General features: G+C 35.4%; 1 protein-coding gene across 5 annotated transcripts in view; it reads right to left on the bottom strand.

Annotated features, from left to right (window-relative positions):
* Positions 1-16,753, bottom strand: part of RAD17 (RAD17 checkpoint clamp loader component) — a 37,231-nt gene that overhangs the window by 18,878 nt on the left and 1,600 nt on the right. For all 5 annotated transcript variants that reach the window (XM_047087607.1, XM_047087636.1, XM_047087645.1 and 2 more), the window contains 7 exons: positions 13,957-14,211; positions 13,342-13,425; positions 9,239-9,395; positions 8,178-8,314; positions 7,346-7,398; positions 7,140-7,265; positions 6,978-7,047 (listed from right to left, as the gene is read on the bottom strand). In XM_047087607.1, the coding sequence (XP_046943563.1) occupies positions 6,978-7,047; positions 7,140-7,265; positions 7,346-7,398; positions 8,178-8,314; positions 9,239-9,395; positions 13,342-13,425; positions 13,957-14,211 (882 nt within the window). The remainder of the gene's footprint in view (positions 1-6,977; positions 7,048-7,139; positions 7,266-7,345; positions 7,399-8,177; positions 8,315-9,238; positions 9,396-13,341; positions 13,426-13,956; positions 14,212-16,753) is intronic.

The following is a 16,753-nucleotide window of genomic DNA, read 5'->3' as shown; positions in this document are numbered from 1 at the left end:
GAATCTGAAGTAGGCTCCACACTCAATCCAGAGCCCCATGTGGGGGGTTCCATCCCACAACCTTGGGATTATGACCTGAGCCAAAATCAAGAGTCAGGCACTCAACCAACTGAGCCACCCAGGCACCCCAGAACTTCAGTCTACCTAAAAATTATTTTTGTGCATAGTATAAAGATGCAACCTTATGTCTTTCCATATGGATATCCAATTGTGCAAGTACTACTTAATTTTAATAGTCTCCTCTTTCTCCAGTAACGTAAAATATTACTTTCTTATACAGAAAATTGCCATTTACACATACTGATCTATTTCTGTGTTTCTTCTCATTTTATTCTTTTTTGTCTATTACTGTGCCAATATTATGCAGGTATGATATGTATAATTTTATATTATGCTCCAATACCTACAGAGCAAGTCTCTCTTCATTATTCCTTTATAAAATTTTCTTGCTCATGCCTGTGAATTTCTCTTCCAGATTAACTTCATTTTTATTGTGAATACGTTTTTTTTATTTAAAATTATTTTAAGAGTATTTCTTTTTGAAAAATTCTAGTATGGATTAGTTGCCAAAAAGGAAATGTAATTTAAAATCATGATCCTTGGTAGTTGAAGGAAATACCATGGATGTTAATTACTCTGCATATACAACTGTGGTTGAAATGTGTGATCACACTTTTACATACTTAATAATAAAGAAAAGACTAAAGACCTTTTTTCTTATAAAAACAGAGAAACATCTATTTAAACTTAAAAAAAAAAAACAAACCTAAGATATTCAACATTCTTTCTTATAACTAGGGGCACCTGGGTGGCTTAGTCGGTTGAGCATCTGACTCTTGATTTCAGCTCAGGTCATGATCCCAGAGTTCTGGGATCAAGCCCCACGTCAGGCTCAGCACTGGTCATGGAGCCTGCTTGGGATTTGGGATTCTTTCTTTCCCTCTGGGCCTCTCCCCTGCTCGAGCCCTCTAAAATAAAAATAAAACATTATTTAATAAAAAAGATGTCAACACTCTTTCTTAATTTAATTAACTGAGGTGCAGAATGCCAGAGATTAAACTCTTAATCTTCCTATAACATCATTATCATCTTTGGAGACTCCAGACAGCATCCTAACAATTGATTTTATAAAAGTTTGAAGGATTTGAAGTTTGCTGGTTATTGCTCCTGTGATGTAATGTTATCAACAATAAACTCAATGTATACTAGTTTTAGGTGCACCTGGTTGACTCAGTAGAGCATGAGACTCTTGATCTCGGGGTTGTAAGTTCGAGCCCCACAATGGGTGTAGAGATAACTTAAAAAATCTTGAGGCACCTAGGTGGCTCAGTCGGTCAAGAGTCCAACTCTCTTGACTTTGTCTCAGGTCATAATGTCACAGATTTGTGAGATTGTACCCTGAGCAGGGAGCCTGCTTGGGAGTATCTCTCTTCCTCTCTGTCTCTCCCCCACTCACTTGTGCTCACTCACTGTCTCAAAAATAAATGAGTAAACTTAAAAAAATAAAAACTAAACTTAAAAATCTTAAATACAATGAAATTTTTAAAAAATTTTTTATTTATATTTAAGAGGTAGAGACAGAACACGAGTGGGAGAAGGGCAGAGAGAGAAGGAAACACAGAATCTGAATAAGGCTCCAGGCTCTGAGCTGTTAGCACAGAACCTGATGTGGGGCTCAAATTCATGAGCTATGAGATCATGACATGAGCCAAAGTCAGACACTTAACCAACTGAGCCACCCAGGTGCCCCAAGTATACTAGTTCTAACATTCTTGCAGGTCAACTATTTAAATTACAACATGTTAATTACACAACAAAAAAGTCATGTTATCTTTTTTTTTTTTAATTTTTTAACGTTTCTTCATTTTTGACAGACAGAGCATGAGCAGGGAAGGGGCAGAGAGAGGGAGACACAGAATCTAAAACGGGCTCCAGGCTCTGAGCTGTCAGCACAGAGCCTGACATGGGGCTCAAACTCACAAACTGCAAGATCCTGACCTGAGTCAAAGTCAGACGCTAACCGACTGAGCCACCCAGGCGCCCCATCTCTCTCTCTTTTTTAAAAAGTTTATTTATTTTTGAGAGAGAGAATGAGTAAACGGGGGAGGAGTGGAGACAGAAGGAGAGACACAATCCCAAGCAGGCTCCACACTGTCAGCACAGAGCTCCATGCGAGGGCCAAATTCACAAACTGTGAGATCACGACCTGAGCCCAAACCAAGAGCTGGACGCTTAACCAACTGAGGCACCTAGGCGCCCCCATGGTATATTTTTTACTATTCCAACACAACTTATTAAAGTGAATGCCATTTGCAATTTAATGATTTGGTCTTTTTTTTTTTTTTAATGTTTATTTTTGAGAGAGAGAAAGTCAGAGTGCAAGCAGGGGAGGGGGAGAGAGAAAGAGAGAGGGAGAGACAGAATCCAAAAGCAGGCTCCAGGCTCTGAGGTGTCAGCACAGAGCCCGATGCGGGGCTCGAACTCACAAACCATGAGATCATGATCTGAGCCAAAGTAGGATGCTTAACCAACTAAACTACCTAGGTACCCCTGAAGATTTAGTCTTAAAAATTTTTTTGAGTCAATGTGGTAAGGTGCTATATGTTGACTATTTTTATTAGTTCTTGATGTTTAGTAAATAAAGTATTTAAAAATAATAATTTGTAGTTATGCTCCTAGTAGAGAATGTAGATTTATTTTCAAAAAGACATAAAAAAACACAAGTAATCCTACCATCCAGAACTAACCACACTCAGCATTTTTATGTCGTTTCTTCTAGTATGTATGGGTGTAAGTATAACATGCATTCTGCTGTTATTGAAAATTATTTTGTTTTAGCACAGTGAACTGGAGTGAGAACAAAACTTCAAACCTATCTGATACTTAATAGTTATGAGATATTATGCAAGTCATTTCCCCCCAAAAGCTGTCTCTTCATCCATAAAATGGGGATTATGTACCAATTTTGTACAGTTGTGATGAGGTTTAATAAGGTCAGGTATATAACAATACTTTGCTTAGTGCCTGATGCATATTAAGAGCTGAAGATGTAATTTTTTTTTCATTTTTTTAAAATGTTTTATTTTATTTTTAAGACAGAGAGACAGAACATGAGTGGTTAGGGGCAGAAAGAGAGGGAGACACAGAATCTGAAGCAGGCTCCAGGCTCTGAGCTGTCTGCACAGAGCCCGATGTGGGGCTCGAACTCATGGACCGTGAGATCATGACCTGAGCCAAAGTCGGACGCTTAACCAATTGAACCACCCAGGTGCCCCTAAATATATAATTTCTACTGTTAGCATTATAACTTTGTACCTTATTATTGTTATTATTATTTTAATGTTTACTTTTGAGAGAAACAGAGTATGAGCAGGGGAGGGGCAGAGAGAAAGAGACACACACAGAATCCAAAAGAGGCTACAGGCTGTGAGCTGTCAGCACAAACCCTGATGTGGGGCTCGAATCCATGAACCGTGAGATCACGACCTGAGCCAAAGTCAGACACTTAACTGACTGAGCCACCCAGGTACCCCTTGCACCTTATTATTTTTAACTTGACATTAAGTTAAAATACATTAATTCGTATTTTCCCATATCACTAAATATTCTCAAAACACTAATTAATGACATGACACCTCATCATAATAACTGCTCCCTCTATTATTGGAGTCTGCCTATAATTTTTCACTATTAATAGTTTTTACTTATTCAGTTAAGTGCTTTTCAAACATACATTTTTTTGTTTGATCCTCAAAGCAACCTCTCTCTTGAAGATTTCCCTCAGTTTCTATGATCCAAGTGGTGCAAAAAAATTTATTATGTTTCATTTAAGATCTAGTTGATTTGTAGTAGTAGGCTCCCCCTAGAACCATGCTGCTGGGAGAAGTTCCATCAATTTATTTTAACATAATGTTGATGTCAAAGATAGAAAAAATGATGCATTAAAAATGACAACATGAGAATGCAAGCTGGTGCAGCCACTCTGGAAAACAGCATGGAGGTTTCTCAAAAAACTAAAAATAGAACTACCCTAAGACCCAGCAATTGCACTAGTAGGCATTTATCCAAGAGATACAGGTGTACTGTTTCGAAGCGACACATGCACCCCCATGTTTGTAGCAGCACTATCCACAATAGTCAAAGTATGGAAAGAGCCCAAATGTCCATCGATGGATAAATGGATAAAGAAGATGTGAAATATATACACAATAGAGTATTACTCGGCAATCAAAAAGAATGAAATCTTGCCATTTGCAACTACGTGAATGGAACTTAGGGTATTATGCTAAGCGAAATTAGAGAAAGACAAATATCATATGACTTCACTCATATGAGGACTTTTAAAGACAAAACAGATGAACATAAGGGAAGGGAAACAAAAATAATATAAAAACAGGGAGGGGGACAAAACAGAAGAGACTCATAAATACGGAGAACAAACTGAGGGTTGCTGGAGGGGTTGTGGGAGGGGGGATGGGCTAAATGGGTAAGGGGCATTAAGGAATCTACTCCTGAAATCATTGTTGCACTATATGCTAACTACTTTGGATGTAAATTAAAACAAAATAATAAATTAAAAAAATAAACATCACTTCCTTGACAAAAAAAAGAAAGAAAAGAAAAATTCCATAGACAAATAACTCAGAGTAATTTATGTCACAGATCAGGGGCTAAGCAAAGGTTAATTCCTCTTGCCTTACAGATGTACAAACCAGTTTAAGAAGCTTTTCTTATATGGAACCAATGATTTATTTGATTTTTTGTTCCCAAACTCATCAGAAAGTTAGTTTATTTTACAGAAAAAAAAGTCTACACCAATTTTTTTCTGGAGGTTTTTCTTTTTCCATTTATATTTATTTGCACACCAACAAAGCTCATTCTGCCAAATCAATAGTTTCAAATATTTTAGATTGTCCTTTTGGTCAATAACACTGGTTTTGGTTTAAAAGCCATAAAAACCACAGGGAAGAAATATAAATCTGTTTAAAATAGTTTGTATACATACAAGCATGGTAATAAAGTTTGGGAATAGTTAATACATACTATTTTTATAATGGCAGTGATAGTAATGTTAACATTAAATAATACCTTAAAGTCTACTAATCATACCACTAAATTAACAGGTATTATATTATTAACATTTTACATTTTCTTCTTAATATAATAGCTCAAAAGAGCTGAATGTTCTGTACCCAAGGATTTCATAATATTTTAATCACTGGATTGTGCCAGAAATAGAGATTTTAAGACCACACAGAACTACAAATGTCAACTTCAAAGGTCAAAAAATCAACTGATGATTAATTCATCAATAAGGTCAAAGGACAAATTTGAACTTTAGTTTTACACACTAGACCAATCGTTTGGCTGATGAAACTAATTTGACTGATTCGGTACCTTAAAGGAAAAAACAGGGGTGCCTGGGTGGCTCAGTCGGTTAAGTGTCCGACTTCGGCTCAGGTCATGATCTTGCAGTCTGTGAGTTCAAGCCCCGTGTCGGGCTCTGTGCTGACAACTCAGAGCCTGGAGCCTGTTTCAGATTCTGTGTCACCCTCTCTCTCTGACCCTCCCCCATTCATGCTCTGTCTCTCTCTGTCTCAAAAATAAATAAACATTAAAAAAAATTTTTTTTTTTAAAAAGGAGAAAACAATTTACCATTTAAATAATAACTACCATGGTACTGGCTCCTATGAAACCCCATCTGTTTTTATTTGATAAGGTATACAAATAATATAAAACTATAATTACAGTTAAAACATCATTATTTGTCATTGAAAAACATTAAATCACAGAAATTCTTTGGTTCTGAAACTCTCACTTTTAATGAATTGAATAATTCAAGTTAACATTGCAACTGTATACACAATAAAAAAATGTAACTGTGACTCCACAAATAAAAACAGAATTGTAATTTAAAAAAAAATGACAACAGCCATTTCACCACAGCGTTAATATATCTAATACTACTGAACTGTACACTTAAAAATGGTTAAGACGGTATAGTTAATAACACCATATTAAATATTTTAAAGGTACTAAGAGAGTAGATCTGAAATGTTCTCACCACAAAAAAAGAAGTGGTAATGACACGACTTGGTGGTATTGTGTAATGCCACAGTGGTAAGCATTTTGCAATATGTTAAGTGTATCAAATCAGTGTGTTGTATACCTTAAACTTATGAATGTTCTATGTCAAGTATATTCCATAATATCAGAAAATAAATGGTTAAGATGGGAAATTTTATGTTTCTTACCACAATAAAAATGTTAGATTAAAAAAAAAACTGACAACAGGATAAATGTAGAGTTGGACTGTTGATGACTAAGTATCTAAATGCCAGGAAACAGTCTCTTGATAATCGACACAATTTAGAATACTAAGCCAAGGAAAGAACTATTTACTTCAATATGAAAGAGAAAGTGAGGTTTAATAGTAGAAAAAGGTTAAAGATTTCTTTTTTCAACTTTTTTTTTTTTTTTTTTTAATTTTTGGGAGAGAGACAGAGCATGAACAGGGGAGGGGCAGAGAGAGAGGGAGACACAGAATCAGAAACAGGCTCCAGGGTCCGAGCCATCAGCCCAGAGCCTGACGCGGGGCTCGAACTCACGGACCGCGAGATCATGACCTGGCTGAAGTCGGACGCTTAACCGAATGCGCCACCCAGGCGCCCCAAAGATTCTTTTTTTTAAGTAGGCTCCACGCCCACTGTGGAGCCCAACAAAGGGCTTGAACTCATGACCTTGAGACCAAGACCTGAGCCAACATCAAGAGTCAAACGCTTAACTGAATGAACCACCCAGGCACCCCCGGATTTCTAAAACTATTTCCTGCCTTTCCTAAAATGACAGGCCTTACAAATGTAATAAAATATTTTAATTCTAAAAACTGAAATAATATGTGTCTCTAACTCTGCAAGTTTCACTTTCTATAAATAAAATGTAAGATTCAGATTAATCAGTTCTTAAAGAGATTTACCTTATTAGCTTCCATGGTCACTATTCGATTAAGAAATTTCATCATAATTGTTGGTGCCACAGGGTTAAAACTGTCAAAAGTTTTATAAAGAAAGATAAGGGTTAGAGGATTACCTAAAAATATAACTTGTGAATGTGAGCATAACAAGAATTTCATTCTTACCTAATGTTTGATATAGCACACTCTTCCTGAATTTCTTTGGGAAACAGTAACCTTTGATTATTATCTCCACCGAGACTGTCAGAGATTATAAATATTAGAGGACACCGACCAGTATGCACATATTTCCTAAAATAAAGTATAGCAATGTTGAAATTTAAGCTATTGCCATTTAATTCAAAGTTTGAGAAAACTTCACTGAAACTCACCTGAGAATTTCATGTAAAGTATGAGAATCTCGATAAAACTGGTTAGGTAAATCCTATTGAAAAATGATAAATACTAGTTTAGTTTTATTCTTGTGTAAATTAATTTTCAGATTTATATTTACCAAATTAGGAAAAAATGTCACCTATTCAACGTACTGTAACTAGAACTTTTATAGAAATTAAGGAAAACATGAAAAAGCTGATGTCCTATCCAGTAAAATGCATCAATGGGAAACCCAAGTTTCAGTTCAAATTTCTTAAGGTCACTACTAGTTACAGTATTTTCACTAAGACACCACTTTCTAAAATCCTTCCTTTTTTTTTAAGTTTATTTATTTTGCAAGAAAGAAAGTGAGAAGGGGAGGGGTAGGGAGAGGGAGGGAGGGAGGGGAAGGGGGGGAGAGAGAGAGAGAGAGAGAGAGAGAGAGAGAGAGAGAGAGAGAGAGAGAGAGAATGAGAATGAGAATGAATCCCAAGCAGGCTTTTCACTGTCGGCGCAGACCTGATACCGAGCTCAAACTTACGAACTGCTAGATCATGACCTGAGCCGAAATCAAGAGTCAGATGCTCAAATGACTGAGCCACCCAGGCACCCTTCAAATTATTTCTTTTGCTTTTTCCACACTTACATCATTAAAATTCTAAAGTTCATCAACTGATAGCTACTCTATTCAAGTTTACTGGAAAAGACCTGAGGTTTCTGCTATCACAGAGCCTTTACATTATATTTTACCACGATTAATACTATGCAGAGAGTTAACGCCACTATCAGTAAGATATATCTTGTAATTATTTACTCAATAGTTAGTAGGATCTCAAAATTTGTCCGTACTTCAACCAGAATTATCCTCTTATCAGTTCTCAGATCATCTCCAAGCATTTGTAGTTTGTTATATTTTGTTGCTCTTAGCAGAAACTCTTTAAAAACTGTTATCTGAGATTGATAGGGAAATACTTGGAAGCTTGATTCTGAAAGAAAACACATTCAACATTTTTACTCTCAACAAATTATGCACACATCAGCATCACACATATGTACTTAATATACATATATATGTTACTGAATACATTCACATATACCTGAAGGAGCTCACAAAATTGTAGATTTTTTTCTAATTAGGCAAAACTGTTCAAATTCAAAATAAGATATACATTTCAAAAGACAAGACTCATCATGGACCACAGTGAATTTTCTATACCAATGAATGTAATATGGAATTAAATAACTTCAGAATACAGCTGTCAGTACAATAGTCACCCAACTGGTAAAAACATTTGTCTTTGCCTGTAAAATGAAGACACTCCAAATGAGTGTGCTATGAATCAATTGATCAGACTTAATCCTCAAACAATCCCATTCTCCTCTAGTGGAGGCAACTTTCCCCTCTTCTCTTGAAATTACTACTCTCTAAAACTGGGAAGTATCAAAGAAAATGCTCTCATATGGTTTCATTTGATTGCTATTCTTATCTTACGAAGTTATTAATAGTGGTCAGATGTCAATCTAGCCTATGAGTGACAACACATAATTTCTTCTAAAAACATATACCCAAAAATCTTGGGAATCTCAAGAATATAGATGGGGAGTTTCTTTCTTTCTTTTTTTTTTTTTAATTTTTTTTTAATGTTTATTTATTTATTTTGAGAGACAGAGCATGAGCAGGGGAGAAGCAGAGAGAGAGAGACACAGAATCCGAAACAGGCTCCAGGATCTGAGCTGTCAGCACAGAGCCCGACGCGGGGCTCGAACTTACAAACCGTCAGATCATGACCTGTGCCGAAGTCGGACACTTAACCGACTGAGCCACCCAGGCACCCCAGATGGGGAGTTTCAAACCTCCTTTAAACATAGACTTTTCCCACTATTTCCACTACCTTCACAGCAAATCTTACCAGAATTAAAGATCTCCTTGAAATCATCTTTTTGGAAGTCTGGTAAAATTGGATTGATCCACTCTTGTACTTGAATACCATGCTCCTTTGATAGTATTTTTAGAGTTGTTGTTTTCCCACATCCAGGAGGACCTGTTATTAATAAAACAGATCCACCCTAAAACCAAATACAAACATTAATAAAAAATCAAAATCACCTGGAATGCTAGAGTATTTTGTTTGAATTTTCTTTCTAAATATTAATTACTTCTATAAATATTTACTAAATTTCTGGTATAAAGTGACTAAATTTTACAATGATGCTATCTGGATTATACCAGCTGTATAAAATAAATCTTAAGTATTTTATGACTATAAAATAAGATAGTTTTTTTCCTAAAATTTAAGTATAGCTTCTGATAATTCTTCCATTCTTGCATTATGTCCCTACTAAGGTCTACTTAGCAGCTAAATTAAAACAACTAAATGTCAATTAGATTGAGCAGGTAATGTCTGAAACAAGTATTTTTAGAGGTTACCTGAATTCAAAAACCCAATCTTAATACAAACCTCTCTTTCAATTATACACTTTAGTATTAAATAAGTGTAATATTCTTAGGGGAAGATCTTCGTTTGGATATCAAATTTTTTAAGAAATGTGTATTAAGAAACATCTTTTCCAGAATTAGAACTCTAAAGACAGACTAGAGGTTGTAGGTCACAGTAATATCTCCTCATATTATCAATCTGATAAAAAAGTTAAATCTAAAAAAATATCAGGGGAAGATTTCCTAATCCCCTGGTAGACTGTAATCCTTACTCAACTGTTTACCTTTACTAACTAGTATAAAAAGGGCTCTTGTACTTGGCCCCAGAAGAGAACCAGTCCCATTTTTTAAAACAAAAAAGTGCATGAATTATAGTGCTATTTATCGGCCATGATTTTAATGATTTGAAAAATATGGGGCACCTAGGTGGCTCAGTCGGTTAAGCATCTGACTTCAGCTCAGGTCATGATCTCGTGGTTTTTGAGTTCAAGCCCTGAGTCAGGCTCTGTGCTGACAGCTCAGAGCCTGGAGTCTGCTTTGGATTCTTTGTCTCCCCCTCTCTCTGCCCCTCCCGTGCTGGAGCTCTATCTTTCTCTGTCTCTCAATAATGAATAAGCATTAAAAAAAAAAAAAGTGTAAAAAAAAAAAATATATATATATGTTAAATATGGTGTCTTTAAACCAAAACAAATATAAAACAAGGTTATATATTGATGACTTGATGTAAATATGGCCAGAGGAAGATTCTGCAGGAACCTAACTACTTATTTCTCTCAGGAACTATGGTTCAGTATTCGCTAACTGTTTCTAGTAACTTTACAGGACATGCCTAATGTAAGTAATGAGAACTGACTACCACCAAGCAGATTACTTTTAAAAAAAGAAGAGGAAGATCAACATGGGCACCCATGTATTTTTCTTATGTAATAAAGTTAAGTGTCTTGTTTTTTGACACAGTGAGCATAGCCACATAGCAAAAGCTTTGCTTCCAGTAAGAGAAGTGGGAGGTAGGTAGAACACTAAAGCATAAAGACTTGTGTGTTAATGTTCCCATCGTCTAAAATAGAGTTTTTTCTTTTTTTTACTGAAGTATAAATGACATAACCTATTAGTTTCAAGTGTACACATAATGATTTGATATTTTTATACACTATAAAATGATGACTATAAGTCTACTTATCATTTCACCATACAAAGTTATTAATTATTGACTATATCCCCTATATACATTTTCATCACGTTGTAATAGTTTTACCATATTTTGAAGGAAAGATGCTGCCCTGAAAAATTAAATTCAGCAGATATTTGAAGTACTTACAATAAATTTAAGAAAAAATAATTTTAGCTTGCCCACAGAAAAATCTAGAAGTCACCAAATTTTTTTTTGAATAAAAATGTCTTGTAATTACTGACATCATTGGACTTTTGTATAATAAAGAGTGTATGATTGGTAACACTCTAACTTCTTAGAGGGAAGAAGCTTTTAAAATTGTAGAGGAAATATTTTCCAAAATACCAACATATGCACACACATACCTAAGTTCATTAGAGTATTAACAGTAACACAAGTAGGTTTAGCACATGATAATGTTTACATTATCAAAGTATTGGTAAGTGAGACAACATAGTGAACACTAAAAAGATATAAATATTAGCCCAGCTAAGAAAATGCCTGGATGTAAGAAGGGTGTCAGGGAAACTGCCCAAGAATCTGTACTCACAAAAGACAGAGGGGAGATTTTTTTTGAGCCAGCAGAGGAATACCAATGCTGACACTGCAAATCCACCTTAAATACATTATCTCAACACTAAACCAAATGGTTAGATCCACAGACCAGACAGAAAAAACCTCAATTCAAAAGAGAAAGACCTGTTACCACTGGAGGCAACTAAAACACAAACCCCTTCATCTCAAAGTTGAAAATTAAAGGCAATCCATTAAAATCTATCCTGTGTTTCCAATTGGAATTGTATTTAAATGTAGTTACATAGCCCCGATTAATGTTGGCAAACTTCTGTATAGAAAACTGCCAGCTAACAATTATAGAAAAGTAGAATTTAAAAATCACCATTTTGCAATCTTAACAAAGTAAACTGATTCAGGCAGAGACTGCAAATGGATGCTAAAGCATTTTGGTGAAAGGCTGCTGGGGAACTAGACATATAACATTGTCAAATTTTCTCCCCATAGATTATATGGCAGTTGCAAGGGAAACTTTTCTCACAATGAAGATTTTTTTACTATAATTTCCTTAATTTAGTGATCAAACTTAACATCAAAGACAGTAGGAAAACCAAACATTTTCTCATATGGTACAACATAAAACATACACCATACAACACAGAATATTCTTACAAAAATGTTCAACTTGAGTCTAATCAAGCCCTTAATTCAAACTTCCAGATTACAGGAAATGCAGGATAGAAGAACAAGTTAGACATCATGAAGAGGAAACAATCTGACAAATTTAGAATGTGAGAGTTCTGTGTATCACCAGGCCTGGTCTCTTCACAATGTCTTAGAGAAAAAGAGAGAGTGAAGTGTACTGTTCTAGATTTTAAAAGACCTAAGAGGTGTAACAATCCAATGCAATGGGTGTTCCCTGATTAGATCCTCGTTGTAACAAATCAGCTGCAAATGACATTTTGGAGACAAATGGATAAATGTGCATATGAAATGAGCACTGGATAACATTAGGGAATTATAACTAATTTTGTTAGAGTAATGGTACATATAGTTAATTAAGAAAATGTTTATTTAAAAACAAGAGGCATACTGATGTTTCTAAAAATCTGACTGAAATGTCACTTATCTATAATTTACTTTAAAATACTTGAGAGTGAAAATGACGGGTACTTTATGGGCATATGAGTAGTCATTTATTATTCTACTTTCCTTTATATTTGAAAAAATCTCAAAAAAAGTAAGTTTAAAAAAAGAGAGAAAGAGAGGCACCTGGGTGGCTCAGTCGGTTGGCTCAGGTCATGATCTCGCAGTTTGTGAGTTGGAGCCCCACACCGGGCTCTGTGCTGACAACTCAGAGCCTGGAATCTGCTTCGGATTCTGTGTCTCCCTCTCTCTCTGCCCCTCCCCTCTTCACACTCTGTCTCACTCATGAAATAAACAAACATTAAAAAAAAAAAGGAGAGAGAGAAAGAATATTCTAGCTTGGAAGCCAAGAGTAATTACAGAATTAGGAAGTGAAACAAAAAAATTAGCCTTAAAATGAATGACTGTTTCAGGCTATATTTAGTACAAAAACTAGTAAGTAATTTGCCTCTTGCTTCAGCATGAGATGATCAGATATGCTAAATATGCTAGAACCCTAACCGGTTTATTATGCTTTATGATGACTTACGAGGACATAAGTGGGAGAAAGAGGTATAAGTAAAGGAGAAAACTCAAAGTCTGAGTCTTTTAGTAAAACTTGAAGCAGTAAACCAAAGACTTTTAATGTATGTGATCTGGACTTAATGAACAATGTCATCCTAAAAGTATAACTTCTTACAACCAACCATAAATCGGAGAAACATTTGATGTTAATATATTTTAAAACACATTTCTTATCAAATTACCTGTTTTGGTTGCCTTTCTAAGACTTTAGCTTTTAACCAGGTTTCAACTTCTTCAATTTTCTTTTTATGCACAGCAAGTTCATGCTAAAAATTTCAAGTTTAAAATAAACAATTTTAACCCAAGGATTTTTGGTACATTAGTACACATTAATCTAAATTAAGCATTTTTAATGAAAAAACTAGCAAACAAGTAACACATGAGGTAACTAAAAGTCTTTGTTATTACACTTAATTTTTTATATTGTTATGGAAAAATTCCGTTCTTACGCGGATACCTTTTTATGAAAATTTGGAGCAGGTCTGGAATTTTATAATTTTTTTTAAATCCTCAAATACATTTTGGGAAGGGAATAAACAGAGGGAGGTGTTATACTTAAGAAAAAAATAAACAGATCAATTCTATGTTGGGTTAAATTAAATCTAAGACAAATAAGCAATGGTTCAACTTCGGAAGAACTTGAGAAATGCTAAACAACGGAACATAAAAAAAACCTAGGAACTATTGTTTTTTTCTAATTCATTCATTCAGATTTTTATGAGTAATCATCTGAAAATGCACATTCCTCTCCTTCCTGAAATTAAATTACGTACACTTGTTTGTATCCTACTTAGTACCTGAGTTTCTGGTTTGTATTTATCCACCCATGGTTCGTTTTCAGATAAATAGTCTTTTGAATTTTCTGGACCATAAATCTGTTCTGAAGACAGTGGCTTTTCTCTTTTTCTAGCTGGAAATCTGCTACTTTCTAATCTGGAAGGCACATTTTTTCTTCTGTGACTTGCGTTATTCACATGTAACGATGTGGCAGTAATAGAGATGCCTGTATTCTCTGAAAAATCATCAAACGATGGGTCTACCCAATCTGTTACCTGAAAAAAAGAAATGTAAATATTATATTTTCTGCTTCTATTCCCTATGTAAGTAAGCTACAAAAAATATATTCATATACTTGCAATATCTCAAACAAAAATCTCACAACTTAATTCTTTAAGTAAATCTGGCTTTATATCTATTAGTTATTTTTTTACTTCATGCTCGGTACAAATGCATACTTGTCCACTTAACCAGGATAATGATGAATGCCATCTAAAGGAATATAGAATACAAACGTAATTCTTTTTACTAATTACAATATTCCCAGTATAGAATAGACTGATTATTCTTAAACTTATTGGTAGACTAAAACAAGAATATTAAAATTAAGTACCAAAAAAGAAGCAAAACTAAATAAGGAAATAGAATGTTAAAATATATATACTTTAACCATAAGAAGAGTGATACTTCTTCCTTGACCAGATTAATACATTCACAAACTAAGAACCACTGCATACTGATCCAAATAATCCTTATCAGCTTTAACTTTTATGAAGGTACAGTCTAAGAATCCTGATGCTATGAATAATTTGTTCTTTTTTTAAGTTTATTTATTGTCAAAGAGAAAGAAAGCACCAGTGGGGGAGGTTCAGAGAGAGGTAAGAGAGAGAACCCCAAGCAGACGCAGCACTGCTGGCACAGAGCCCAATGTGGGGCTCCAACTCATGAGCCGTGAGATCAGGACCTGAGATGAAGGCGTATGCTCAACTGAATGAGCCACACAGGCACCCCGCTATGAATAATTTCTAATTATGACTTGATTATATTTCTCTTTAGCCTGTAAAGCAAATATTATTTTCAATAAAGGGAGGCAGGTTTTCCAAGGAGGATGATCTGTTTCTTAGATTTGTCTAGGAAAACAGAATTGGGATAATAGAACAGGAAAATCAGTGAGTTCTATTTCACGTGCTTCTGGTCTCTAGAAACTGTTGGTCTCTCTACAGTTCCCTTTATCATTAACTTTTCTTTAGAATCCTTTGTAAGGATACACAGAGAAAAATGACGAATTAAGCAATTTAACCCTAAAAATATTTAGGGGTGTCTGGGTGGCTCAGTTGGTTAAGCGTCCAACTCTTGATTTCGGCTCAGGTCATCATCTCACACTCGTGAGATCGAGCCCCACGAAGGGCTCTATGCTGACAACGGAGAGCCTGCTTCAGATCCTGTGTCCCTCTCTCTCCACTCTTCCCTGGCTTGTGTGCTCTTGCGCTCTCTCAAACATAAGCAAACATTAAAAAAAAACAACAAAACCTAAAAGTATTTGGGAGTATTAAAAATTTCTTTTTAGTAACTAAAATTTTTAAGATGAATTTTCTTAACATTCCTACAGTGTAAATCTAGAAAAACCTAGCTTAGTACTGGCTTTTGAAATTCCCTGGCTGGCTAACAAGGGGAAACCTAGGGTACATTTTCATTGAATACTCAGCCATAGTTGTGTACCACATATTAGACAATGCTAAGGAAATGCAAGTTGAGATTTAGAAGTATTTTAGGAATGAAAGTCACACTTCACTCCCACTTTAAGGACAAAAAGTTAGGAATATTATCACCAGTGGGTAAAGGAATGAAGACCTGTGGGAAAAAAATTCAGTCACAGCCACCTAATTCATTTCCTCTTCTCCAAGACTGTTAGTGGCACTACAATTTTGGCTCTTTTCTTGTATTTTAAGAGTATGTAAAAATATCATTTGCTATAGTAAACCTTTTGATAGCAAATCTGATCTCGCAATTTTTTTTTTTTTTAATGTTTATGTATTTTTGAGATCAGGGGAGAGGCACAGAGAGAGGGAGACAAAGGATCCAAAATGGGCTCTGCGCTCACAGCAGACAGCCCAAATGCAGGCTCGAACTCACAAACCACATATCATGATGTGAGCTGAAGTCAGGTGCTTAACTGACAGAGCCACCCAGGCGCCCTAATTCTATTTTCTTATATGTATATTTATTTTTGAGAGAGAGAGACAGAGAGAGACAGAGAGAGAAAGAATGACTGTGCGAGAGCACAGGAGGAAGGGAGGGGCAGAGAGAGAGGCAGAAAGAGAATCCCAAGCAGGCTCTACACTGCCACTCAGAACCTCACTCAAGGGCTCAAACTCACAAATCATGAAATTATGACCTGAGCCGAAATCAAAATCAGAGCCTTAAATAACTGAGCCACCCAGGCACCCCGATCTCATAGTTCTGATCTGCAGGTTACTTATACAATTTACAGTTTTATTTCTTATATAAATGTGGACTCCCATCACTGGAAAAAAAAGAAAAAAGACTGGGAAAGAGCAAAGTTTAGTCACTTATTTAAGATCAAAGAAAAATAAGACCCACCACTAGAAAATAGGTACCCTGCAAATGAGTATGATGCAACCTGACCCCCATCTTACTCTGCCCACTAGCCTTAGTGAGAACTAAGGTTTCTAAGAGGCACGGCTTGTTGTTACACTTTAACACCAACTAAGACTCATATATTTCTTTTTCTTCTACTGACCTTTCATTTAAGAGTTTTCAGGCTTTTCTTTGCAACTGAGATTATAATCACTTTTT

Source organism: Lynx rufus, unplaced genomic scaffold (assembly GCF_022079265.1).
Source record: "Lynx rufus isolate CCGP_SWC_20201006 ecotype Redwood Valley unplaced genomic scaffold, mLynRuf1.p SCAF_1, whole genome shotgun sequence".
NCBI lineage: Eukaryota > Metazoa > Chordata > Mammalia > Carnivora > Felidae > Lynx > Lynx rufus.
This window is presented reverse-complemented; position numbering and strand designations above follow the sequence as displayed.